This window comes from Carettochelys insculpta, chromosome 16, assembly GCF_033958435.1.
Source record: "Carettochelys insculpta isolate YL-2023 chromosome 16, ASM3395843v1, whole genome shotgun sequence".
Classification (NCBI taxonomy): domain Eukaryota; kingdom Metazoa; phylum Chordata; order Testudines; family Carettochelyidae; genus Carettochelys; species Carettochelys insculpta.
Genome location: NC_134152.1, coordinates 27,550,376 through 27,575,490, shown reverse-complemented (window position 1 = coordinate 27,575,490; position 25,115 = coordinate 27,550,376). Strand labels below are relative to the sequence as shown.

Genomic DNA, 25,115 nt, shown 5'->3' with positions numbered 1-25,115 from the left:
TACTAAACCAATAATAGCAAGGCTCTCAGATTAAAACAATCTTTAAAGGGACACATCATTATGTGCCCCATTTCTTGCACTCTTCAAAGAACCACTTCTGGGATTACAACAGGATTCTAGCTTCAAAAAGCCAGCCCACGGCATGGCTTATGTTGTGTAGTCCTTTAAAATCTCTTCAGTGTTGTTGTTTGCAAAAATTTGCATATGATGCATTTTGCACAATCCCCTTCAACTCTACCTTCCATATTTTAAGAAAACTGGTCTACTCTAATAGGTAATGTGGGCAACTGGTAGCCAGGAGTTTGGAGTTGTTTCCACCACTGACTACTTGTTTTGTGAGCTGTGGCATGCCATTCCATCTCTCTTTACCTCCGTTGCTCCATCTCCAGAAGAGTACTAATGCTTACCCGCCACACACAAGTGTAATGGGGAAAATTAACTAACAGACACAAAGAGTTTAAGATCTTCAGCCTATAAATGTCGTAAAAGAGCAAATTACTGCTATCATAGTTATACTTACTGTTGTGTGTTTGTTTATTGTTCCAATTTTGGATATACAAAACATAGTGAGAGAAGTTATTGGTGCTCTCCAGAGAACATAAAAATGAAGAAACGAGTAAAGTGTTTTGGTTGCCTCTAAGGCTTTCAGAAATTATGTTAAAATCAAGCAAGCGAAACATTGGGCTTAAAACAACTTCACTTGTGCCTGTAGTAAAATTTCTGTTTTAAAATTACTTTTTCTTAACATCTTTGTTTACAAGTCTCAGAGATAGGCCATACTTTTGTTTTCTAATGGTTGTTTGTCTTTCACTAGGTGTTCAGGAGAGACTGAGAGAGTGCAAAGGCATCTATTTGTCACATATGAGCACTCCCAACTTAAATTGTAAAGTACGATCCAATTGGTCAAGATGGGATCCTGTTACCTAAAACACATCTCTCAACTGATTTTTGTATGCCAAAAACTGATTAACTAGCTGTTTGCTAAGAATATGTTAGGTAACCCTGTGACCTTCTATGGCTGTGGTGTCCAGCACACTTAGCCATCAGCTAGAAGTGGCAATTTGACCAGTTCAGTGTGGCTAGTTGGGTTGAACAATAAATATATTTTCCAAATAATGTGTCTAGTTCACAATGGCAACTGCTTCAGAACTTGTTGGACACCTAAATTCTACAGAATATTACTGTCCCACTTGAATGTTCTTGAGAGGCACTTGGAAGTCCTTGAGACGGATTACCAATGCTACCTCCGCAAGATCTTGAAAAGCAAGTGGGAAGACAGACACACCAACATTACTGTTCTGGAAGAGGCAAAAGCCATCAGTGTTGACACAATGATCATCCATCAACAACTCCACTGGACTGGTCACATCATCTGGGTGCCAGACCATCACCTCCCAAAACAGATCCTATTCTCTCAGCTGAAAGCAGGTTACAGTAGTATAGGAGCACAACAGAAGCATTATAAGGACTTGCTGAAGGATAACTTATAGAAGTGCAATATCGACATTGGCACTTGGGAGACACTCACTCAGGATGGCTCAAAATGGAGAGAAATCCTGTGCAATGGTCCTGAATTTTGCACTTGCCCACCAACACGCGAGGAGGGCAAGAGACACAGGAAGAAGGAGAAATTTGCGTTCAGTCATGGTCAGCAGCCTGCTGCCAAACAGGTTGAACCTCTCTAGTCCAGCATCCTTGGGACCTGACCTGTGCCAAATGAGAGAATTTGCTGGACCATGGAAGGCCTATTAATATTGCCTAGCATTACTACCAACACTTCCACTGCTCACTGTGCTCTTAGAAGACATTTAGGGGTAAGTTACAGCTAAATAACAGCGCAGAACACTGAGAGCCAGGACTGGTGGCTGTAAACCAATTTTATGGGACCATGGAAAACATGGCCACATCCATGATAAGTTGTCAGCCAGCTAACTAAAATCATGAGGGATTACAGATGTTGCCAGATGAGAGAATGCCAGACTAGAGAGGTTCAACCTGTATCTGGAAACATCTGTCTTCACTTTAATAGAACTTGTGGTTCAAGGATAAGCCTCATCAGCCATGTGAGGCTCCACAACGTCCATGGAAGATGATCATACTTGGTAATGAGGGATTGCCATCAGTACGTTTGCTCACTATCTAGTGTATATATAGAGCAAAAACACTCTGTTTCTACACAGGCCACTTCCTTCGGAAGTGGCATGCTAATACACAGACCAAAAGATGCTAATGAGGCGCGGATGCAAATTCCCCGTGCCTCATTAGCATAATGTCACGTGATTTGGAGTCCGGAAGGCCGTTCTTCCAGACTCCAAAATGCCGTGTAGAAGCGCGGCCCTGGGGGGGCTTCCAGAAGGAAGTCCTCCTTCTGGAGGCCCCTTCTTACCAAAAATTTTTGGGAAGTAGGGGCTTCCGGAAGGAGGACTTTCTTCCAGAAGCCCCCCTGGGGGACGTGCTTCTACACAGTGTTTTGGAGTCTGGAAGAATGGTCTTCTGGACTCCAAACCACGTGATGTTAGGCTAATGAGGTGCAGGGAATTTGCATCCACGCCTCATTAGCATCTTTCACTCCGTGTATTAGCATGCCACTTCCGAAGGAAGTTGCCTGTGTAGAAACGACCTCTGATTTTGAAACAACTGAACTTATAAGAGCATTTAGTAACACTGCCTTGCTGTTTTCTTGCTTCTTTGAGTGTGCATGTATATAAAATAGGTAGAAAGATCATTGTTAAAGATATAGCAAAAGGAACACTTCCTGGTGCCTTTTGGGGGGCATGCAAAGGCATTTTTTTAGCTTTGATTTTTACATGCTCTTCTAATCCTTTAGAGTTGGAGCTGATGGTTGTAAAGTAAAATAGTTGACTTTCACAGGAAAAAAAAATCACAAGGGGACATACTTAGACGTGCTTGCAGTAGTGTCTTCACTGTAGTTAGTCAATGGAAGACACTGTCCAGTCAATTCCCTTTCAGGGGCACTATTTTGAGGGCCATGGGACAGTGGTATTCAACAGAAATTAAAGGATCACCTCAGCGCTCCCACCCCTCCAAAAAGTGCTAGCGACTCACCAGAGCTACTGTCGCTGCTGAAGCCACCGGGCCAGGGCTGGAGCCACGCCAGGCCATGGGCCGGGACCTGTGCCAGGCCATGAGGCTGGAGCCATGCCGGAGCCACAGGAGCCCCATGACTCTGAGCCAGAGCCTCAGGAGGAGCCGCTGCCACCACGCACTTGTCCCACGGAGTGGTGGGGTGCGTGCGCAGAGTGAGCAGAGGGTGCTCCTCTTGTGTGGATCTAAGGAGCTGCATTTTGCCACATCGCAGTGTCGTATTCAGTACATATGGTGAACAGCAAGTATATTGGACACCGCAGGTCTAGGGGGCTGTAATTTCATATTTGAAGTCCACTTAAAACTCACTCCCTAGCCCCACAGGCAGCTCTTAACTAAAACAGAGCTATTTTGTCTTTGGGCCAGAGAGCTTGTTTATAAACAAAGGGAAGCAGGGTGATTTAGATAACAAACAGCTTGTCTTTTAAGTGTCAGAGGGGTAGCCGTGTTAGTCTGTATCTGCAAAAAACAAAAAGTCCTGTGGCACCTTATAGACTAACAGATATTTTGGAACATAAGCTTTCATGGGCAAAGTCCTGATTCATCAGATGAAAGTTTGTGCTCCAAAATATCTGTTAGTCTATAAGGTGCCACAGGACTTCTTCTTGTCTTTCAGGTAATTGAAGGATCCTTAGATGATCATGAAAATATTGCCAGGTACTCTGCCTCAAAGGGGAAAAATTGTGCCCTGGGGACCTGTACTTTTCAATTTATTCATAAATGACCTTGAAAAAGGTAAATGCTGAGGTGGCAAAATTTTCAGGTGATATAAACTTACTCAAAATAGTTAAGTCCAAACTGACTGCGAAGAGTTACAAAGGGATCTCACAAAAAACTGGGCAATACAATGACAGGTGCAGTTTAGTGTTGATAAATGCAAAGTAATGCACATGGAAAGGTGTTAATTCCAACTGTACATATAAAATGACGGGGTCCAAATTAGCTGTTATTGCTCAATGTGCAGTGACAATCTAAAAATCTAACAGAAAATTGAAAATCATTAGGAAAGGAATAGATAAGAAGACAGAAAATATCGCATTGCTTCTGTATGAAGTCCTAGTGTGCCCACATCTTGAACCCTGCATGCAGATGTGGTTGCCCCATCTGAAAAAAAGATGTGTTGGATTTGGGAAAGGTACAGAAGAGGGTAACAAAAATTATGAGAAGTAAGGAACAGCTTCCATATGAAGAGAAATTTAAAATTCTAGGATTTTTCTGCTTTGAAAATAAATGACTAAAGGATGGGAGATATGTTAAAGGTCTAGAAACTCGTGAATGGTGTGGAAAAATAAATAAGGAAATGGTATTTACTCCTTCATTAAGTCCTCAATTGAAACTATAAAGGGTGCGATCCATAGTCTGTGCAGACTGAAGGGTGCCTACTAACACTATACAAGCAGTTCACACAATTAAATTTCAGACATTTCATGACATGCATCTGACAAAGCGGGTCTTTGCCCACAAAAGCTTATGCTCCAAAATATTTATTAGTCTATAAGGTGCCACAGGACTTCTTGTTGCAATTAAATTTATAGACAGATTTAAAAGAGAAGAAATTATTTCTTCATGGTCAACCTGTGGAACTTTTTGCCAGGGAATGGCAGAAAGGCCCAAACTATAACAAGGTTCCAATAATAATGATATAAGTTCAAGGAGGATAGGTCCTTCAAGGGCTACTAGCCAGGATGGGCAGAGATGGTGTCCCTAGCCTCTGTTTGCCAGAATATGGGAATGGGAGACAGGGAGTGATCACTTGGTGACTACCTCTACTGTTCATTCCTTCTGACATACTAACATGGTCGCTGTTGGTTAACAGAGTACTGGGCTAGATGGACCGCTGGTCTTACCAGTGTGGCCACTCTGATGATCTTATATAGTACCCAGATGTATCTTCCCCCTGCTGTAACCTGCTAGACCCCACTCTCCTCCCCGGCTGAGATGAAACCCAGGAGTCCTGACAGTGTGTCTCTCCCTAGAGTTAGTAACAAAGTAAGAATATACATTACAGCTTTAATAAGCTTAACCAGTGGCCCTTAAGTGAATTCCATAAGATGTCAGAATATGTTAGTATCAGAGCTGAGTGGGTCTAATATTTATTTAATTTTCTTTCTTTTATATAGGAATTAGATACAGTGCTCAGGTCAGCTTATTGCTAAGTTATCTGCCAAAAAAAACTGGAATTTTCAAGTGTTTGAGTAGCTCCTGGAAAGAGATAATATGTAGCCCAGGAAGGGAAGGGGAGCAGACAGAATTGGCGGTTTTCTCTTCTCCTCCCCCCCCCCACACCCAAGCCATTTGCTGCTTGGCTTGTAGGGAGCATTCTGAGTAACACTGCTGAAGTTGCTGTTCTCAGTCTCATTCCTATGTCCTCACTCTACCATTCCCCTGCTGTCACAACTCAATCAATCACTATCTGTCAATCTGGCTGGTAGCAGAGGCACAACTTTAGTTACCATCTCTCACGTCAGTAGTGGTTTCATGTGAATGCAGCTGAATGCATACGATTTGTAGAATGCATTTGGATTCCTTTGGGAACAAGTTATGCTATACAACTGGAAAATTCTCAGTTCAGTGCAGAGCTGTCTCTGTGAGGGGGAAACATGAATTGTCATGATGCTTGTTGGGGTAGCATTTGGATTCATTCTCCAGACAAAACAAATCCATTCAGGCATTCTCTGAGTTTAAAAGCTCCATTTTGGGTTTTAGCCCCATTATTCAAGTACTGTATGCTACTCCAATTGCAAACACAAGGTGCAAAAACATCCCATGGTGACAAGACAAATGCAAGATATGATGGCTGTTGCAGAATCCTTCCAAACACTGACATGACAGACTTTTCCCGGCAAAACTGGGCTTTGTCTGGAAAAACTGCAGAGCCATCTACATGCAAAATGAGCCCCTATTCAGAAATATCTATTTTGGAATAGGCACTATTCCTTGGAGAATGAGGTTTACAGAATTTGAAATAAGCTGTCCACTATTTCAGAACTATTTTGAAATAGCAGTTTTGCTGTGTAGATGCTCACAAAGTTATTGTGAAATAGTGGCCATTATTGTGAAATAACTTTTCTGTGTAGATACATCCATGCTGTGCTTCAATACAATGGTGATGGGACCCAAGTATGAATGAAAAAAAAAATACTGCGATACTGTCCTTAAATGCAATTAGTACATTAATAGTCTACATAGTAAGCAAGGTCGTATACAGGTCCTGAGTCTGTGGTTTTAAAATTGTAGGAAAATGTTATATATTCCCCTTGTCTATAGCTGATTTTGCAGCCAAAAGATCTGGTCTACAGTCAATTTTAGAAAGGTCAACTCTATTTACAAAAATAAACGCGAGCATGGAGATGAAAACCAGATGGATGGGGAATAATGGGCTCCTGGTCTGCTGAAGTCATGGTAGAAGCTGATTTGACAGATACGCATACAAAATATCTGGGGTTTTTTTTTTTCCATTTAACTTTATGCAAAGGGGGACTGTACTCTGGAAAAGACATAAAGCTCTAGTTCTCCTCAGATGACCTTCCACCTTTACATCATAGACCACCACCTCCTTTCAGAGTCAATAGAATATATATATGTATATTTGTAGATTGGTACTGGGTTTTTGGGAAGATTGCTGAAAGAATTGGCACAGGGAAGGGGCAGAATTTAAAGACCTCCGAGGGCTGGAGAGATTGCTGTTTGAGCCTTGGCTGCCTCGAGGTCATTGCTAATTAGTTGCATGTTTCCTAAAGAACTGAACATTAAATTTTAATGCTGCTATGAAAGCAGTCACCAATCATGCTGTCTCCCCTTTGTGCCTATGCTGCTGCTTGCTTTTTTGTGGCATCTGGAAGCTAGAATAAAATCACACCAGGGAAGGGAACAGAGCTACCTTAAGTTTGTTTAAGAATGCCAAGATAGTAGCGTGCTCAGATGACAGAGGCTGGAGCATGACAGCTGTTACTGAATCGTGCATACAGGCCCTCTGGCAAAATGCATCAATTTGTATGATATCTGGGTGTCTTTTCTTCTGTTTTCATAATTGCCGAAGTGATGTCTGCATAAATCTCCTCCTCACTGCACCTCCAGCTACCGGAGCTGAGTGGAGGATACCAGACTGTGGAGAAACACCAGCATTGAGGGAGAGTTAATCAAATGTACGTCAGCTAAAAAAGCTTCCTCCCAAAGAGGGTGAAGACCCCACAGGCAGATTCCTCAGAGGCTGCTGTAACCAAATGTATCCCTGAAAACTGCCAGTGCTGACCTCCCCTAGTCCTTCATTGGTTACATACCAAGGACAGTAGAAATCGCCTGTTGGGCTATGCTTACATTTCAATCTGGGGTCTGATTTCTAGCTCGTGGAGACAAGCCCAGGTTAGTTTTGTTTACACTTGTAGGCTAACAGTACAGGGCAGCCATAGACACATGAGCACGGAGAGTAGCTAGCTGCCCAAAGGATGATCCTGTGTCCTGGGATGGGCCATTCACTATGTAGGCGTGATGATCAACACTTGCTCTGGTTGAGCTCAGTCAGAGCTAGTGACAGAGCTCTGTCTTTGAACTGTTACTCAGACCCCACGCTCAAAGAGTAGGCATACCCTTTAAGGGGACGTCCACAAATCTACCTCGGCCCTAACCTGTGTGGGCATCCCTTCAAGGGATGAAGTGAAATTTACTTTCCATTCTCATTGAGTATCAGGCTTCCCCTGCTATTCTTCACAGATTTACCTTCAGCTCTTGTTAGGCAGGTAACGTGAGAACTGAACTGCTGTTCATTCAGCCATGGGCTTCCTTCCATATGTAACAGACCTTATGTATATACTGTAAGACCCACTGCCTCTTTAAGAACATCAACGTAGTATCACTGCTCAGACCACAGTGGCTGTAGTGGAGGGGAAATTTCCTCTCTCTTCAGTTGTATTATAGATCTACAGAATCTACACATGTACCAGCTATTAAATGGTCTCTTGAAGGAACCCCTTCAGTGTGCCAGACCGCAAGGAGCGCACCCTTCATTCAGAAGGGGCCCTGGAGCCTTATTGTCTCTGAAACTAAGCCTCTGTCCTCCAGCATTCCTACTTCATGTACTTCTGCTTCAAGTGAGTCTGAGTGAGAGAACTGCTGGTTAGAGGCTTGTGTGCTCTCAGGGACTCATGCATCTCAGCATGTATTTGTAGTGACATCAGACAGCCTATTCAAAACAGCGGGTTTGTTAGTCAACTAGAACACAGATTCAGAAGTCCTTAGCACAGAGAAATGAAGGTCAGATAATGAGCCATGTGGCCAAGCCAAAGCATCCACCAGCCCAGCTGCAATGGTTTCCATTTCAAGTTCTGGCTGTCTTTGAATCCTTCAACAGTTCCAGATGAGAGAAACCAGCTTCTGCTAGAATCCCAGTCTTTAACCCTTGATGGTCATCTCCCAGTCCTGTTTCTCCAAGCACAACCATATTAAGTTCACACACCCCCGTCTGTTGGAGCTGACTGCTAATGAGTGTCGATTATTCATCTGGATCCTCTTATGATGAGGGTTGGTTTCAGCCCATTCCTAAGGCCAGGTCTACACAGCAAAGGAAGGTAAAATTAAGATACACAATTTCAGCTGCATTAATTATGTAGCTAAAATTGACATACCTTAATTTGGCCTTCTGCATGGTCTCCAGTAAGGGAGATCAGTGGAAGCCTGACTTCCCTTATGCCTAACAGGTGGCAGGAGTACCATGGTCGATAGAGGCACCCTGTAAATTTGTTTTAGTGCATTCCCACTAGACACACTACATCGAACTCTGGCAGATCAGCCCCAGCAGAATTGATCTTCCCTGAGGTGTAGATGTACCCTCAGTTACCTGTTCATTGCAACCTGGAAGCAAGATGACACACTTTATGTACTGAACATTGCCCCAAGAGCAGACTTAAACCTTTTTCTACAGTGGGTAGAAAAACAAAGAACAGTGGGGAACTGAGGAACACATGGGAGTCATTAAAATATTACGCAAAGTTCATACTTCCTCACAGCTTAATTCTGGGCTCCCCAGTACAAGTTCATTCCTTTCAGGCTGACTTGGTGAAAAGACACTGTGTTTTGGGTGGCAAGATAACTGGTCTTAGGCTACGTCTACATTACAGCGATTTGTCGACAGAAGGTACTGTCAGAAGGGATCTTCCGGCAAAACTTCTGTTGACAGATCATGTCTACACACAAAAGCGGATCAAAAGAGCAATCTGCTCTTTCAACAGAGAGCGGCCAGACTGCCTGGCCACCCTCTTGACGTAACGGCTTACTGGAAGTTCAGCAAACAGGGCTGCGCAGTGAATCAGAAGCCTTGTCTTTCAGCAGAGGACTGCCCCAGAGCATCTCCACGGTTTTTTTGTCAACAGAGAGGCAAAACAGTGTTGGCAGAAGTGCCCAGTTTTGTTGATGGTCTGTTGCATTTTGTGTGTAGACGCTCCACAAGTTTTGTCAACAAAACCCCAATTTTGTCAACAAACTCTAGTGTAGATTCAGCCTTAGTGCCCCAATTCCCAGTTTCTACTGTGATTGGATTTGCCAGTCTTGGTGAATGATGTAGTCAGTAAAATCACTACTAATGCCAAACTTTCATGTTTTGTGATAGCTCAGTGGTTTGAGTATTGACCTACTAAACGCTGTGCTGTGAGTTCAGCCCTTGAGGGGGGCCATTTAGGGTTCTGGGGCAAATAGATTTTAAAAAAAATATGGGGGGATGGTGCTTGGTCCTACCATGAGGGCAGGAGACTGGACTCGATGACTCTCGAGGTTCCTTCCAGCTCTATGAGGTGCGTATCTCCATATTTTATTTATTTTATGGACATTTTGAATAAGGGACAGTTGATGGTTTTTCACTGTATTCCTGAAATAGGTAAAAAAAATCTAAATTTCTAAACTCTTCATAAAATTACGGGAGTTGACAACACTGAGTCACAGAAGTTTCAAGAGTAGCTGAAATTACTCTGATGCGAAAATGAAAACTTGGCAGCAAGCAATTATATGGGAGTCATAAAGCACCAAGATTCAATTCTATGCAAGGACAACTGGTGACAGCTGGCAGTCTGATATTTCATTCTGGAGTTTCACAAAGGGTCAGACTGCGAGGGTTTGGGTTTTTTAATAGATCTTCTTGTGGCTATATTTTTCTTTCTCCTATTTGAACAGCGATTGTACTCTGTGTGGTACAGAATGTGCAGTTGTGCAGTGACTTTGCATACAAGTGACTAAGAGCGCACCATTGCTTTTCTTGATTTTTGCCCAGGGGACCAGATTGCAACTAAATAAGAACTAAAACAGGGTAATGACTAAACTTGATGTGAATTACCAGTGCAAGCTGCCATCAGGCTCATAACGTTATTTCATCTTGCATAAACCTAAGACTGCTTGCATGGATAGGAGTAGGCCCACTTTTTATACACTACCCAATCCCATGGTCAAACTCCTACAGTCTGATTTCTGACTGTAGTTAAGTTAATCACAATGGGTTCCCTAGGACAGTGATGGTCACAGCATCTTTTTGTTCAGCTCTCTATCCTTTTCCCTTCCCTGCTCATCACAACATAACCATAAGGCTACTGACGAGATGAGAAAGATAAACGTATTACTCACACACTGTTGTCTGCTGGATAGTAAAGTAACAGTTGCTCCAGTGAAACATGCCTCACAGGCATCTCATATAATCTGCTCATTTAACCATTCGCTGCCCCTCTCTCCCCTGATGTGCAGTCACCCACTGTCTCTTGTGAAGAGAAAAGCCCTTCTCCTGAAAGGAGAGGAATTAGTTTTTCAACTGGTAACTAGTAAGCCCTGAAGTCTGCTTGACCCTGTTGCACTCTGAGTGACATGAATCACTTCAGCCACAAAGTTGTGTCTATTTTTCTGCCTATTTGTTATGATTTGAAGAAGGGAAAATAAGGAAGCAGTAGGACCCCTGGCAGAATCACAGTGCAGAGGGTGGTGGGTGTCTATGGAATCTGTGATATCTCTCAATGAGTAGTAAAGGTGCAGACAAGTTTTTTCTCATTGGTAAAAGTTGGACACTTCCTATCTCTTGAGGCCCAGCTGTTTATTACAACAGCAGTAAGGTCGTTTATGAACTGTCCTCATGCAAAATCACTTTAATACCAGCAGCAAGCACAAAAACTTGAGATGGTCTTAGTACACTCCCTTCCTTCTCAGTTGTAAACCTCCATTTTTCTGGAGGCCAGTATCCTGCGTTTTTTTTTAAACCCCTCCTTGCTGTCCCAGTGAGAAGGAGAATTTTAAAAAAATGAATCTGCCTATTACTATAGCTAGTTCTTCATCTAAACAGGGGAGTCTCAGACACAGGGCTCTGTTCTCAGGCCCTGTCACCTTCCTCAGATTGTCTACAGTTGGGGCTCAGTGCTGGTTTTTGGTCTTCTCATGGTGTGCCTTTGCGACATACGAACTGGCTGGCTGGAATTGCCACCGTGTTTCTGTCTTGCTCCATAACTCCATGCCTTGCTTTAATAAGAAAGCATGGAGAAGCTTATCATTAGACTCCAGAATAACCTTGGACTGGAGATCTCAGTAGCAGCGCCCCAGGATACTGTGGCTCTTTACTTACGTGGAGAGGAGAAATGCAAATTTAGATAAATAGTTAGCCCCTAGCATTGCAGTGTAAAAGTGTAGAGTCATTTTAGAGGGAGTAACAAGAGTGTTTCCTGTGCCTAACTTGTCTGTCCTACAGTGGGTTGAAATTCCACTTTACAGAGCACGTGGGGGAGATACTGGTTGTGCTTGTTAACCATTCACTCTGCCTTCATAACTCATCTCAAAGGGGTAGCCACATTAGACTGTATCTTCGCAACACAAAACAAGCATTCCTGTAGCACCTTAAAGACCAACAATTTTATTTATTAGGTAATGAGCTTTCATAGGTAAGACCACTTCATCAGATTTGGAGCAAAAATGACAATATAGGGCATATATATAGCAGGAGGCAGGGAAGGATGAATAAGATGTGGGGAAAATGTTAGCCCATTCATTCTGCAATCTGAACATTCCAGGATGGTCACTTAACTGGAAGTTGGTTACAGTATGGACATCTTAGCACTCCACATATTCAGAAGCTTAGCTTTGACTCTAGTCGTATCAGGCCATATTTGTCCATTTTCTCTGTAGGTGTATACACTGTTGTCAGAAAAGCAGTACCCCTTTCTTGCTTCCAGGGCTAAAATACTGTAGCAGCACTGGTTTTTAAAGGCATCAAAATCGTTAACAGAGGAGGAGGAGGAGGAGGAATTGATTTCAAAGATATAATTCCATGTGTGGGATTTTCATTGTTTGCTTTTTGGGGGGAAGAAAAAAGTAGATACCAAAATTTACTCTCTTCAGCACTTGTTTTCTTTTTTGTTGGGAGACCTCTCTAAATCCTCAGATGTAAGTTCAAATAGCAGCTATTTCTGCTAGCCACAGATCTGCAAAGTGGATATAAAATAACGTTTTATGCTTACACTTGCTGGGTATGCTACACCGCAACAAAAGGCCTGCAGCATGACCACAGCTGGACCTGATCCCCTGACTCAGTCTCATGGGCTCAGGCGATAAAACTGCAGTGTAGATGTTCAGGCTTGGGCTGGAGTTCGCGCTCTGAGACCCCATGAGGTGGGTGGGCCTCAGAGCCTGGATTCCAGCCTAAGCCCACGTGTTGACATTGTGATTTTTAGCCCTGCAGCAGGAGCCGAAGCCTGGTGATACTGATCACTGAGACTCAGTGCCACATGTTTTTTATTGCAGTGCAGGCATACCTGGAAGCTACCAGGAGCATTTTCTTTATGGAATCTCCCATGGGTGTCTTCTGATCTCACTATGTATCTCATTTGCCTCTTCATAGCCTAAACTGTTGAGTACTGTTCCTGTGTGCTATTCTGTAGCTTCCTTCTTTTATCGTGAGATGAGGTCATGAAAATAGTGGTTCGTAAGTACATTCCTTGGGATCAGATTTGTTCTCCAAAACGCGAGAACATCAGTAGTACTAATCAAATATGGGTTGAACCTCTCTAATCTGGAACTCTCTCGTCTGGCAACGTGCATAATCCGGCATGATTGTAGTTAGCCGGATGACCATTTATCATGGGTGTGGCCAAGTTTCCCATGGACCCATAAAGTTTGTTTACAACTACGAGTGCTGGCCCTCAGTGTTCTGTGTGGTTATTTATCTGTAATTTACCCCTAAATGTCTTCTGAGGGCCTAGTAGGCGGTGGAAGCTAGACCAGGAGTCAGCAGCCTGTCTGAGGTGGAGTGCCAAAATTTGACCTTTTGACCTCTAAGTATATCTGAGTGCCTGTGATAATTTTTAATGTCACTAGTAGACCTACTTACAACAACTTAATTAATAAATAAATTAGGATGCAGAGCTTTACCATTTAGGTGCTGGTTGGTGGCATTAGCTGGCCTTTTGTTAAATCACAGGCAGCATGGCTTTGAGTGAGCTCCCAGCTGCATGGGGGAAGCGGGGCAGGGCTGAGCTCCTGCCTCGCATGCCAGTGAATATCTCGTTGCATGCCACTCTTGGCACCTGTACGGAGGGTTGCTGACCCCTGTGCTAGACATTACTGACCTCCCATGGTCGAGCAAATTCTCTTGTCTGGCACTGGTCAGGTCCCAACGGTGCCAGACAAGAGAGGTTCAACCTGTAGTATAAATATTTATACATTTCTACCTTTATTGAAAGCCTGAGATGTTTGCCCTCATTTTTAGGGTGTCACTTTTTACTGTCTAAGCAGAAGCAATCCGTTGAAGAGACCTTACGGCAGCAGGAAAGTCATACATCACACGCTTCTCTCCCCAGGACTAACATCTTTTGGTTTACTCTCCAGGAGAGAAGTGGATACTGTTTGACAAGTGTTGGTGTCTGTGTTTAAATTTTCCCTTTTGCCATCTCCCGTGGCCTTTGCAGACATATGCACATAAGTCAAAGCGAGTGGTTGTGTGAGGGATCTTGCCGATGTGCAGCGCACCACTTTGTTTCCTTGACAGTGAGTTAATGTAATGGCCGGTGCTCAGTCAGTTTTATCACTTGTGTATATAAAAACGTAGGTCATGGTCCCCATTAAAAATGGAAGTGCGTGAACTAGATGCCTGTACTAAAGAGATGGGACTTGTGGTCTATCTAAGTACTGAATAATAAGCCAGAGACAGGAAGTGTTTGCCATAAATTTTAATGTGTGCATGGGGTTGTTTGTCCTTTACCGTACTCCTATTGTTCAGTTTTCATCCAGGCATTTGCTCCTCTTCCCTCGGTAGTTAAAAGCAGTTTTTTCATTCCTTTCTGTGGAAGGCACTTTATAGAGGTGTCTGTCCCCCTCTGCCTCATTAATTCACTTTATATATCAAGCTTGTGATGGGATCAGAGGTCTTGACAAGAAGCTATTATTGTTTAGAACTAATTCTCCTGCTTTTCAGCTACAAAGAGAATATTGTGGGGAAAGGGAATATCCCTGGAGACCAGGAGAGGACATTTTGGGAAAGACAGTGTTTCTTAATTGATGGACAACCACACAGCTTTATTAGTGCTCAGTTGTTCAGAGTCCTATGGGGATGGTAGCGTGATGTCACAGGCTAGCAAAACCTGCTGGTTATTACACAAACAAAAGCCGTAGACTGGGTGTTGAGTAAAGTCTTTAATATTTCCAGCCTCAGACACGTCTTGTGGGCAAATTTGGTTGTATTTTTTGTTCTGTTGTGTTTTGTGTTTTTAATATTTGTATCATTTCAAATGAGCAGGCTCTAATTACAGTGATTTGCTCACTACCTGGGGACCTGATATTTGAGCAGGGTGTGATGTTTAGGAGAGATTGATTGATGAAGCATAATTCAGTTGAGGAATTTTGATAATGATATCGCCACCCAAGAGAGCCAAATCTGAGCAATTATATAGAGCCTCAGAACTCTCTTGATTGAATTGTATAACTTCAGCAGTCTCTCCATCACATCAGCTCTCCCCCAACCTCTGTGTCTCCATCCGTTCAACTTAGAAGAGATCTTCTGGAGACCTGTTTAAAGGGGGAAAATATGCATAGCAAGAATTAGGCTCTATACAGAATAATCCCAGAGTGCAGGCACTAAAGAGGAGGCCTTAGTGCACCAGCTTCACTGAGAAAAATGTGGCCATCACATCCCATCTCTTCTGTATCCCATCCTGTTGCTGGATTTATAACATCAGCTTGAAAGAAGAAATTGATTGTGATATTTTTAGCTGAGCATTCAGACTTTTCAAATACTTTTTTTTGTACATGTTCCTTGGGGAGCATGCGTGCCCACGTGCACAATCACAGACTCTTACACATGAGCTTTGTTTTCTAATGTGTACTCTTTGCTGGGCATTGGCACCCAAGAGCAGGCTTAGGACTGTCTCTGAGGCTGCACTGCCTCTCTCTCTGACAGCTGCATGTGGACACTAGGCCTCTGACATTTAGAAAAATCGCAGAATCTTAAAGCGAGAGGCAGAAACAAAAATATTTTCCTGTTTAAAGGTCAGAGCCGACTGCTTTTAAAAATGGTTTCAAAATGGGTTTGTTGGACTGTGACAAGATTTAACCATACTAATGGATGAGGAGAACATGTGATCTGAGCGAGGCAGGAAAAGAGAAACCCTGCAGTATACTGGCGGAGGAAACTATAAAATCTAAGGGAGACAGAGTAAAGTACTTGATTTAGGGTTTGTTTGGTTTTGGCAGACAGGAGGACAGGTGTCATGTCCAGCTAGGGAACTGGCGTGCAGATTTTGTGCAGTGGCTCATGATAACACTGCTGAATAATGTGATGATGTTGGGGGTGAGCGTTAGGAATACTGCAGAGTTCCTAAGAGATGCCAGCATCAGTGCAGGAGGGGTTTTATAAAGTGAGAAGAGTGTCAAGAGCCATGATTAAAGAAGGGGAGGTGGTGTGGGGCTCCACAGTTTAGAGACAGCAGAGCTGGGGTCTTGACATATGCAAAGGTAATGCAGCAAGAGGTTCCATTAGGTGAAGAAAGCAATGTGGGAGTTATAGAGTCACTACTGGCATGCAGCCAGCAGATCCACATTCATACAGTGAATCAAAATGCCATTGCAACAAGGAGGTATCAGCCAATGAGTCGGATACTAGGGGTGAGGAAAGCTGTGCAGTTGTGTTGGTGAATGAGGCAATAGATACTGGGACCACAGAGTCCTTCCCCTTGCCCCATATAGGATTGTTCCCTGCAGTGTGTTCACCGTCTTAGGCGAAGTCTACACTGCCACTGTACTGTGCTGCAACTTTCTGGCTGAGGGGTGTGAAAAAACCCACATGCAACCTGAGCGCAGCAAGTTTCAGCACTGTAAAGCACCAGTATAAACAAACTCCCAGTGTAGTTAGCTCCTCCCCTCATGGAGATGGTTTACGTAACGCGTTGGGACAGCTCCTGCTTCGCACTCCTGACATTGCCACACTTTCATTTTAAAGCTCTGCTGCGGACACTCTTTAATTTTCAAAGCGTAGCCGAACCCTTAGTGTGTTGGGAGGTCGCCCAGCAGGTGGCTGCACGCTGTGAAAAGAGCAATACCGACATCTTAGCAGATGAGACCGAGCAGTCCTAGTAGCGTCTCTGCGTAAATGTCAATGGGGCAATGGGTTACCTGTTCATTAAAACACCCAGGAAAACATGGTTTGAAAATTAAGGCACCCCATTCACTTTGGAGTATTGCCCTTTCATCAGCACAATAGTGAAGTTCCTCCCTGTGTCAAGGGGTTAGAGAGTCACTCTGTGGCGCATCCTTTTAGTCTTTAACCCTTTGTATGAAAATGGCCACACTGAGAGGACCCATAGCACATGCATATGAATGCTCAGAAGTGTGTTTGCTCTACACTGGGCATCTACTGCATACACCCTCCATGAACAGAGCAACAGATTTCCATATGAAATGGAGGAGGTTGCCCTACTAGGGGGTGAAATCCTGAACTGCATCAAACATCATCATATGATTTTTTTTTCTAGTCTCCTTTTCCCCCACCTTTGCCCTCCCCTGCTGCTTCTTCCCCCTGACAGCCTTCTTCTGGGACCTCTGCAGCCCAGCTTCCCTCTCTTCACAGCACGCCAGGGATGCCGTGGAGGCAGTGGGCAGTGATGCTTTAAAGTGACATTCATTTGTCAGACTTTCTCACTGCAAGGTGGGAAACTGAGGCAAAGGACGCTGCCCAGAGCATTGGCAGGACCCTGGACAAAGAGGGGAAGGTGGCTCCACACTCCTGGAAGGGGTGAAGCCGCAGGCAGAAGGGGTGGGGACAGCTCAACCAGGACCCCACTAACTACTCCTTCTCCCCCAAGATCCTCATTGCCTGCTCTTAATGCTGCATGGCCAGGGCTCCATCAGTCATTTAAAGGGCCTGGGGCTCTGGCCACTGCCACTGCTGTAGTAATGGCAGCTGGGAGCCCCAGGCCCTTTTGAATTGCCTAGCCCTGGGGCAGATGCCCCCTTTGCCCTGTTCCTCCCTTCCCCTTGGTCAGCAGGCTTGCTTATGGCCTCATGCTTTTGAACATGTTTCCCTCTCCCATGTGTTGGCCAGCATTCTGTCACTCAGTCTGACCGCTGTACTGTGGGACCTCTTGCCACCCAGCTGGTCGGTCTACTAAGAGCCCATGATAGCTTGCATCAAGTTTCAGTTTATAGACTTTATAGATTATTTTAATTTTCCAGGTACAAAATTCTGGAGACTGGGGGTGGTGTGTGAAGTGCTGTTCCCGTCCCACATATCCTTCAGAATCATCTGAGTGTCTTATAAAGAGGCAAACAAAATTTTATTAGACCTTGAACAAAATCATTGCCAGGCTGAGGAGAGAAGTTTCATCCCAGGAGATCACTTTTTTGGAAAGTTTGGGGCTTTAAAGGCTGAAATAGAAAAATGTGATTTCAATCATGCTCTGAACCCTTGTGTGTTCTGTTAAAGTGACAATGAGTGATCCTCCTTTGTACTTCACACATCACTGCATCACTTACGAACACCCGTGTGGTCCTGGCAACTGCCCAGGTAACTTCTTAACAAGGAAACGCTTTGCTTTTTTTTTTCACATCTAGTGTCCCTAGGGGTTGTGAACCTAGTCTGTTTTAGACCCTTATTGTGCCATCAGTGAGGGTGATCCCTGCTGGAGGTGAGAGGAGCTATTATTTGCTTTCTGGTGATACTCACAGTTACAGAGAGACTCTCAGCCTCTCTGTAAGTGCAGCAATTGAATCCATGCCAGTATCACTTTTTTTTCAGGCCAGCAGTGAGGCCGGTCATCTTGACATTCAGGGGAGGAGTGCAGGTGGTAGGCATACTACTCATATCCTACCATTCTCCACTCCCTGTGCTTCTATCCCCAAAATCCATCTGCAGCTAGGAACACAGATATTGACTGAAGAGTTTGGCTGAAGATGGAATGAGCAGAGTGTGAAACAAACAGGAAGTTTATCTGGCGGCTGAGAGGGAAACTGCAGCTCCCTCACTGGGCTCCTCACCTGTCTCAGGCATTCACTTTCCGTGATTAGCTTTAGATCCCTCTCAAGCCTTCATCTCCTGCACAGACTGATAAATAGAGTGGAACAAATGGAAAGGGCACACAAGTTCCAAGGTACCTGGCTCTCTTAAAGGACTGAGTGCTGACACAAGGCTTTATCTGTAATGCAAGTCTCTGCCTTCAAAAATATATATAAAAACTATAAAGCCTTGAATAATTTACCAATTTCTAGGGTTAAAAGGAAGATTGATGATGTTTTTCTTCTTACTGGGAACAGCTAATCTTGTCTGTTGTGGAAAAGCAATTGTACTTTAGGCTCCTTTCTCGGAGGAGGTTGAAAAGCAACTGCTGGAAGTTCATGTGGCCACATGATAGACGGATCTCACTTGTCCTGTTTGTACAACATGGCCGAAAAGCTGCTTCTGATTTTGTGACGACTCAGTAGGCCGGTGCACCCTGGAAATACAAAGTGTGGTGGTGTTCTTGGAATTCATAGCTTGTCTCATGCACATACAGAGTCATGAATATATCTGTATCTAGTAGAGGGTGTTTTGTCCCATTTAAATTGCTTTCCTGATAAAGATTCTTTATATTTCTGAAAGCAGAATAATGAGAGTGGAGATAAGCCAAAATGGGAATAGCTCTTCCCCAAAATGTTGATGGGTTGAACAAAGGAGAACCTGGATCTGAACCACCTGGGCTTTGGTTTTGCACACCTCAAACAAACCACTGTCATGTGCCCATAAACAAGAAGGGACTAAACTAGGCCCCTAACCTAAGCTACCATATTTGACCTGGCCTTTTCAATCGCCCCACATATTCAGTCCAACTCCAAATCTTGCTGCTTTTTCTTACGTCTCTAAAAGTGATAACATGCTAATGATATGACTGGGAATAAAGCACTTTTTGTAGTTCTGGTCAACATTAGACTGAATTAATTTTTAAGACACACAACACATTTTTCCTCCCACGTGTTATCACTACAGAGCATGATTATAGGTTTTGAGATGCCCTAATTGCATTGCCTTACCTGAATGTATAGGGTCTGGGTTTTTTTTTTTTTGGTTTTTTTTTTTAAAGTTCGACCTTAACTGTGAATTTCCTAGATTTATAATGCTTGGATTGATTGTAATTACATTCCTGTGATGCTTTTTACCCTTAATTATTGTCATGTACTTTCAACCTTAACTGCATCTTCACCGTGTTTTTATGGAGCTATTTTTGTGTTTGTTTGGGTTTCTTTTGGCCCTGGTAGTATACATGAACACTGAATAGGAAACACAGAAAAAATGGTATGAGATTTCTTGTGACTTGAAAATATTATCAACTCTAGTTCATTTTTTTGTGTCCACTCTAATGGCCAGATTTATTGGTGCACTCTGGCTTCTTTATGCCACCCTTGAGCAGTCCAGAAGCAAACACAGTATACTAGCAAAAACAAGAAGTCCTGTGGCATCTTATAAACTAACAGATTTTTTGGAGCTTAAGCTTTTGTGGACATGCCTCTGACAAAATGGGTCTTTGCCTACAAAAGCTTATGTGCCAAAAATCTTCTAGTCTGTAAGTTTTTTTCATTTTTGCAGATGCAGACTAACACTGCTACCCTTCTGATACCAGTAAACTAGCAAATTAAGCCAGGGTAAACTGCTTTGATTCACCAGCAGGACCAGACGGTCAAAAAGAAACAAGAGGGTTCCCTGCCATTTCATCTTTCCTCTTGTTCTCCCCATTCCTGCTGCCTCTTGCATGTACCTGTATGTTTCCTGAACATACATACACCCCAATTTCCTCTCTCTCTACATTTTTCCAGAGCACAAACCCTGGTGTCTTCATTTTTCCTAGGATTTGGTGCAAAGGTTAGCTGTTGAAAAGAAATACTGCAAATTAATATGGTGACTTCTTTCCATTCTTTTTCATAAATGAAAGTTTGTGTCAGGTGAGGTTCCTAGCATGTTCCCTCTAATTTTGACATCCATGGGCAGAATACATTTTATTATGTGCACCAAGGTATGTGTGGATGTGCACCACCAATAGAAACACATGCTGTGGTTGCCTTGCTAATCTGCAAGCTGTCACCTGAATCTCTCCTGAGTGGCAGCAGAAGCACCCAGCTTACCGGGAACATTGGTGAATACGTCAACTTTTCTCCCACTGTTTTCATTACAGTTGATGTCACAGGCTGAGTTTAAGTTGCTCTCTTTCAAAGTGGGTATCACCTTCCATTGTTCACAATGAGAAGGAAGGCAAGCTGCCATCGGTGAAAATGGCATCCCTCCATGCTGTCAGAAGGCTGAGGAACCCTCAGTTCTGGTGAAAATGGCCATAGATGACAGCCGTTTTGAAAGAATGCAGCTCCTCGTGGAACTTTCTGTGGTAGAATATTATTGTTCAGCCTTTGCTCAGGCAGAAAGTTTCAGAATAATGGGGCAAAAACGACAATCGATCCTAAATAAACAAGTGTTCAAGTGTCTCCTGCACACAAGATATCACTGTGTTCCATCTGTACAGTGATTTGAAGCATTCATGTAATTCTGTTCATGTAATTAGATCACAAGGAACAAATAAATGGTCTGAAAGTGGGCGCGAAACTTCGTAAAGAACTCCTTTTTAATTGAACTCCTCCGTGGATTTATTTAATTCTGTTCCCAAAGAAAAAGGGAAATAATTTGGGGGAGGACACGTTATATTCTTCACACATAGCAAAGAGTTGCAGAATTCAGCTCAGCCACAACTGGTGCTGCCAAGATTTGGAACTTTGTGTTCCCAGCCTAAACTTTAATGCGTTGGGTGACGTAGAAAGATCCAACACCCGTGGACTTGGATTTGCAAAACCAAAAGCTGGCCTCTTTGGCATAGCTCTGATTGGTAGCATCAGGCCTGTGGTCTAGTTCAAGGCTGTTACAGACCTCCACTCTGTGCTGGGGCATGTGCAAATGCATATCCCTCACTGACCTAATTCCCTTTCCCTCTATTGTTTGTCACTTCTTAATTTTTCCCAGTCGATCTCTTCAGTGTGTCCCTATCTGACCCAGTTTCACTATGACTGCTCAGAAAGCAAGTTGTGTGGCTTTACTAAACAACGGATTAAGGCGCTAAACTTCACCATCTGGAGTAGTTCATAAAGAGAAATGAACATTAAACTGAACTGAAGGGAAAGAGCTTTAAACAAACTCTTAATTTGCTTTTCCACTATAAAATCTTGATGTAAGTTCCATCCCCGGCATTGATGTGACAGGGGTTTCCTCTGAGCCCTGTACTCGTCACAATCAGAAGTGACATTTACATGAGAAGTTCATAATTAAATTAATCCCGACTCCTGAAAACAAGAAGTTAGAAACAGGAAGATCGCTGGGGCCTGTTGTGCCTCCCTGACATTATTGCTGCCCTTCTAGCGGGTTAAGATACATTCTACCTATGCACACAAACACCCGCTGCGCAAGTCATGGTTAGCCGTTTTGGGAGAGGGCAGTTCTAGCAGAGCTGCTTCAAGATTTCCCTTCTGCTGCACAACTTGTGGATAAGGAATGTCCTGCTACTGAGGCTGGCTGGACTCCATTAGGCAGTGCTCATGCTGCCTCTCATGCCTCTTTAAGGGGCCTGATGAGGAACAGTGATCTTTCCCAAACGGGAAATGTCTGGGGAGAAAAATACAAATTTACATTGGGGTTGTTTTGGTGGTTTATTAAGAAATATGCTGATTTTGTGCCACAACCTTTGGTTCCTCTTGCAGTTTTTTTCTCTCCTCTTTTTATAACCTATGCTATGATAAGAGATATTTACTGTGTGTTAAGATTCCGTCCTTCTATATGTATCTAATTTCTCCAGGAGCAAAGCACCTGATAATGTGAAGTAAGGCTGGTAAAGCACATTCATTGTCTCTATACTGTGATAAATAACTCAGAGCTCCACCTCTTGGGTTACAGAGCTATAAAATTGCAGCATAAATATTCAGGCTCAGGCTGGAGCCGCACTTGTTGGGAGAGGGTCTCAGAGTCTGGTTTCCAGCCCAAGTCCGAATGCAATTTTATAGCTTCACAGCCTGAGCCACCTGACCCAGGCCAGCAATGCTCTGGGTCTTTTATTGTAATGTAGACATACCTGAACTAAGATGACTAGTTAAAGCTAGCTGATTGGCTCATTTTTTCTTGTCCTCCATGAGAGGAGGGACCTATAGACTTTGATGTTTAATGGAGAAATTGCTCCTTGAGAAATACTCAAGACCAGGCTGTTCGAAGATTTTCTCTTCTAAAGCATCCCTAGTTCTGCAGTGTCAGCTGTGACTGCATGTGTTAATTGTTCAGCCCCTTTAAAGTTTGTTTTCAAGATATTTTAAACATTTTTCCTGCTGCCTTATAATTCATTATTCATTTGAGGCTCACACGGGGGGGTGGGGTATTGTTCGGAGATTTTGGAAATGCAGAACTTAATAATGGTCCAATTAAATCATGTGTTGAACACCTGCTCCGCAGTAGATAACGTTACCTTGATTAGAATACGATGCACACTGAAGGATACTCCTTAGCAAGAGTACTAGAATTCTTCAGCATTTGACTTGAAATAAAACCTACTGTATTAACTATTTCTTTCCCCTCCCCCGATATCTCTCTTCTCCACCTCTGCCCCCTCCCCTCAGGCCTCCAGCTCTTCTGGTGGGAAGATGCAGCTTCTGGAAACTGAATTCTCTCTGACAATTCGTGAGCTCATTGACCTTCACCTGCTGCACCAGGACAGCATTCCAGCATTCCTCAGCGCCGTAACCCTTGAACTCTTCAGCCGCCAGACCTGTGCTTAACTCTCACTGAATCGTAGCCTGGCACCTTCCAGAGGTGGATCGTGAATTGACATGTAACCATCGTTGTTTCAACGCTGATCAGCTGAGTTCAGTGGAAAGGGGATCAGGGAGCTAGCTAGGCCACAATCTTTTTGTTTCTTCTGTTGCATTTTATTGCTTCCAGTTTCTTTTGAAGCCCTCTCCTTTTCTCCGCAAATGCTTTGTGGCTGTTTGAAGAAGCAGCTAAGAAGTCTGAATGACGAAGGTGTCTCCTGCTTCTTCCTGGGCTAAAGTCATATTACTCTGCCCCATAGTCCAGGAGCTCATTGACAATATTGGTCCAACCAACAGCTTATATTTATTATGTTGATTTTACTAACCACTCTCTCAGCCTGCCACACGCATGCAGATTCCCACAATACTATTTCCAGAGGAGAGCTAATATAACTCCAGCTCAGAGTTACCTTTTGCAGACTGGCCACCCTCCTATTTAAGAACACTGAGACCTTTATATTAACTTGCTAGTCTCCTTTGCAGCCAGTCTCAATAGGAATCACTGTAGGGATGAGCTGGAGAATGCCTGCTCTGGGGCAGTCATTGCCGTTCCAGTCCCAGCTTCTCACAGGCAGATCCTGTTGAATTGGGTCTCAGCCTTTCCCACTTGATGGCTCTTTAAAGCAGAGCCCCCAGGATGTAGGGAGATGACAGTTTGAGCGGCCACCAGCTAATGAGGGTTGGCTCCTGGGAGCTCAGGATGTTTGTAGAGGACTGTAGTCATGGATACACACTCCTCTCAGAGACAACTCACTGCTCAGTGAGAATTTAAAGTCTCACAAGATGGAGAGCTTTGGAAAACTGAGTCTGTCTTAGCTCCAGATCCTGGTTTGTCAGAACTCAGCACTTGTATGAACCCTTCTCCCTTTCTCCCTCTTCTGCTGTACGCCCAGTGCTTAGACATCACTCTAACCCATTTTCCTTTCTTGCACAAGCCTGTTGGGTTGCTTGGCTATCTGAGGTACACAGGGAAAGGAACAGGGAGGAGAGGGCCTCTTCCTGATATATTCATTGTATTGCTGTTTTGTAGTCTGGTGCCCATAACGAGGCCTGTCACCTTTTTGTATTATTGGTTGCAACCACAACCACTGCTCTCTCCTGACTCTGCAGAAGGATCTTTCTAACAGCTCTTAAATGCTGTACGATGATGGAGGGTGTTGGTTAGTTTGTTTTTCAGAATAAAGTATCACTTCCCCATGGGGGTGTATAAGTCTTTTTATTGGGAGTTTATACTCTTCTCTCCCCTTCCTGGGCATCACAGGTATCTGTTTGATAACAGTGGTGCATGGCTTGATTTTACCTCAAGAAGGGGAGGGTGTATTAGGCAACTCTTCTCTTTTCCAGGTTCATCTCATTAGTGCCAGAAATGATACTAGTCCCTAACCCACCATACAACAGAGATTCCTGCCAATGACCTGGCTCCCCCTTGTAATCCCCTTGTGCTTTATTCCATTACCACGTGGTAAGGCAGCAACTCATTGGTCCTATAGGAAATTTAGTTTTGAGGACACTCACAGCAACTCTACACCCAGTCTTCCCCAGTTGGAGTGACAAACCAGAGTTGGAGCTATAAGCATGAGAAGAAGTAAACAGTTGCTTCAGGACAGTTTTTCCTGTAAGCCACTGGTTGGCAACCTGAAGCTCACTGGACTCCACCTGTGGCCGACCAGGGCAGCACAGACTCTCCCTTTCTATGCTTCCCAATCCCTCCC

The 25,115-nt window shown here is 43.7% G+C and overlaps 1 protein-coding gene across 3 annotated transcripts in view; it reads left to right on the top strand.

The window, feature by feature from the left end:
• The window catches only part of MAD1L1 (mitotic arrest deficient 1 like 1), a 655,729-nt gene extending 631,135 nt beyond the window's left edge, over positions 1-24,594 (top strand). For all 3 annotated transcript variants that reach the window (XM_075010828.1, XM_075010829.1, XM_075010830.1), the window contains exon 18: positions 23,212-24,594. In XM_075010828.1, coding sequence (XP_074866929.1) covers positions 23,212-23,370 — 159 coding nt within the window. In that variant the 3' untranslated portion in view covers positions 23,371-24,594. The remainder of the gene's footprint in view (positions 1-23,211) is intronic.
• The last annotated feature ends 521 nt before the right edge of the window (positions 24,595-25,115 follow it).